The sequence below is a fragment of the Geospiza fortis genome, unplaced genomic scaffold (genome assembly GCF_000277835.1).
Source record: "Geospiza fortis unplaced genomic scaffold, GeoFor_1.0 scaffold173, whole genome shotgun sequence".
Lineage (NCBI taxonomy): Eukaryota > Metazoa > Chordata > Aves > Passeriformes > Thraupidae > Geospiza > Geospiza fortis.
The window spans coordinates 4,634,550-4,637,905 of NW_005054334.1; the positions used below are offsets into that span (position 1 = coordinate 4,634,550).

At 38.7% G+C, this 3,356-nt stretch overlaps 1 protein-coding gene across 2 annotated transcripts in view; it reads left to right on the forward strand.

The window, feature by feature from the left end:
* The window catches only part of EP300 (E1A binding protein p300), a 59,718-nt gene that overhangs the window by 39,830 nt on the left and 16,532 nt on the right, over window positions 1–3,356 (forward strand). For both annotated transcript variants that reach the window (XM_005421865.2, XM_031057802.1), the window contains 2 exons: window positions 306–394; window positions 2,851–2,931. In XM_005421865.2, coding sequence (XP_005421922.1) covers window positions 306–394; window positions 2,851–2,931 — 170 coding nt within the window. The remainder of the gene's footprint in view (window positions 1–305; window positions 395–2,850; window positions 2,932–3,356) is intronic.

The following is a 3,356-nucleotide window of genomic DNA, read 5'->3' on the forward strand; positions in this document are numbered from 1 at the left end:
CTTTAGGACAAACTTTTGCTATTGCAAATGAAACAGATGTGTTTTTATTAATTCAGAAGTTCCGTATTTCACTGTATATTGAAATTCTGTTTCCCTTGTTTTGATGTGCTTTCTGTCTTTGGAGAAGAGTTTATTTGAGAATAACAGCCCACGCAATGTCTTTTGTGACCAGCACTTTGTACACTTTGCTGTACAGAGAGATCTGTGCACAGAGTAATGTGGAAGTGTTCGCTGGGTCACACTTGCTTTCTATGGAGAGCAAGTGCAAACGTGTGAGTACTAAGGTGACCCATTCCTCTTTGCAGCTGGAGTTCTCACCACAGACTTTGTGTTGCTATGGCAAACAGCTATGCACGATCCCTCGAGATGCCACTTACTACAGTTACCAGAACAGGTAAGGAAAACTCAGCCTGTGCAGTTTTGTGCATGCTGCAATCAATCTGTTATAGGCATGCATGTATTTACATAGACACCTTCTTTATATGTGTACACCTTTATGTTTTAAGGTAAAATTTTTTCCTGGAAGTGCTCTTGAATAGTTTGCCTTGTGTGCTAATAATGATTTCTTTGAGCAAAAGTTCACTGCAGCCTTTGCTCTTCCCTCCTTTGTTTGCAGAAATGCGATGTCTTACTACATTTTGATCCTGCATTTAATTAAATCTCCAATTACCTACAAATCATATATACAAGTCTGTTGCTTTTACTTCCTACTGTGCAGCAGTATTTTTCATGCAGAACACTGAGTAGACTATGCAGGAAGTGTATTAATGCTCATAATACATAGTGGTTTTGGCAAGTCTTTGGTTTTTCTTGTGATTTTAATGCTGAAGAGCAAACTTACTTCTGTATTGCACATCTTAACTGGAAGATGTGTGTATTCAGATCTTCAGCAGATTGATGTTTGCTTTTTCTCACAAAGTTTCTTAAAGGGAATTGTCTTGGCAGTAGCTATCAGTAGCTCTGTAAAATGCTGTCCCTTCTACAGCTCTTTTGAGTATCCTTTTTTAATTGGGGTTTATTAAAGGATTTAAAGTAACTTGACTTCTGAAAGGAGGTTTCTTGCTAGTCATCTCTGAAGGTCATCTCTGGGAAAGTGAGGCAGGAAGAAACAGGCAAACACATGCTTTAACATTCCCATATTCCCTTGCCTGTCATCAGAGTGAACCTATTAGAGCAGAGAACTGCTTAAGTCCAAGATCCATCAATTTATTTAGTTCCTGCTCTCCGTTCATTCCAAAACTTCAAACAAATGAAAGAACCAGCCCCAAAACAAACCATAACGACAAAAACACAAAGGATTTTGCCTGAAAGCCAAAATTTTCCAAGAATTGTAGTTTCCTTAAGCACCTGGTCAGATGAAAGCAGTCAAAGATTATATAAGTTACATCTTAACCTTGTAAAACTTCATAAAGGTTTATAGCAGAAAATGGTGGTTTTTAAGCTTCTCCTACTTCTTTAGTCTTATAATACCCCACAATAGGTGTTGTAGTTTTAGACTTGCATGTAGAGTAGAGCTTGTCATGTCCTGTCAGTATGTTCTGCTTATGTTTGTCCATAGGCAAGTACTAGATGAACCAAAATACTATTGCTCAGAAATCTGACATTTGACATGTTTGCAAATGTTAGAAGGGAATGTTTGCATTGTAACAGGTGCCTACATGTGACTTGTAGATTGCATCATATATACAGATGCATATATCTATAGATTGAAATGTTTTATTCCAGAAGTACTGTTCTCTGCACTATCTCAGATGAAAACTGGGAAAGGAGGTTGAGACTCGTCTTTTCAGCCTAACAGTTGCTAAAAACATAGATTAGTATGGCTTTATAATGAATTTGTTTGGATTTTTTATTTTTATTTTTAGCTGCCCTGTGCACTCAGTTAGCATGCCTTATAATGGAGAAGCCACAGCTTTAGAACATTTTTGAAGGCTAGGGTAGAATCTTGAATTTATCTCTATTTTATCTAAGTACAAATGAAATCTTTTTCTGTAATGCTTGCTGTAGTGATGGCTGGACTGTTCTATGTGCAGACTGGGCTATGGCAGAGTCATATCCATGTAGAGCATTATGTGTCTAGTTCATGTTAGTTAACATGGGGTTTGACAGTTCTATTAGTCTGTAAGAATTTTAAGGACAAATTTTATTGTTCCTAAAGTTTCTGGTATTTAGTTTTTCCTTTCAACTGGGAGAGAATATTGTGACCTTTTAGCATTTATACATTTAAGATGGAAGACTACCTCTCTTCCACTGATCTCCTGCAGATCCTCCTCCCAACAGAACTGCTGTGCTGATGTACAAGTCAGAGTAGCAGTTCCTCCTTCCTTCTGCTCTTTCCCCTGTCTCATTTTAATTCTTTGCTGTACGTGGCATGGATTATTAAAATGAAGAGGGTATGGGTATGCTAAAATGGAATACTCTTGTTTAATTTGTTTTTATCGTTTGCTGCTTGTGAACCCATTTGAGAGATTTAATGCTAATCTGTGCTTTGCCTTGGCTTTCTGCTTTGTGTTGTCTTGTCTTGCTTCTGTGTTTTTGTTTTTGTCCTGCAAACCCCCATTTCTTTGTTCGTGTGTGTGTTATTTTTTTTAATTTCTCCTTCATGCTTGTCATTGTCTGCGCTTGGCTTTGATTGCGCAAAAAAAAAAAATCCAAACCAAAAAACCAAACCAACCAAACCCAATGTGGGGCCCATAAATCCGCATCATTGAATATCCTTGTCGCCGTTGATGACCTGCTCTCTGCTCCTGTCCCTTCCTTGGCCTGCTGTGATTGGTGGCTCCGTTGCTTGCCTTGGGCTGTGTTGTGTGGACGGAGCAGTTCACCCAAATATGGCCTTCTTGCTGACAGGTATCATTTCTGTGAGAAGTGCTTCAACGAAATCCAAGGGGAGAGCGTTTCTCTGGGAGATGACCCATCACAACCTCAAACGTGAGTTCTTTGTGTTTGCTTGTGCTGTGCTTTCCTGAGCTCTATCATGGTGCTTTCTGTAGGGAAGGGGGGTTCAGCTCTAGGTTTTTAGCCTAGTAGAAGGTGGATGATACATCCTTCATATGCTTATCTTTCAAACCTGCACTGACTTAAACTAGTGAAAAAGAAGCACTTAGTGCTTAGAATTGCAACTGTACGAATAGAAGGGAAAGAAGAAAATGGCTTTTTCCCTGAAAAAAAAAGTGGAAGTATTCTACTGCAGAAAAATAACCATGCCTGCAGGCAAGTGTGTGACAGACATAGCTTGAAATCGCAAACATTCCATATTCTTTATACCCTAGCTATGCCATTAAACTTGTATTCAACATCAGGTTGTTTTTCATCCAAACCAGAAGCAGGCAACCTCCTTTTGCCATTCAAATATT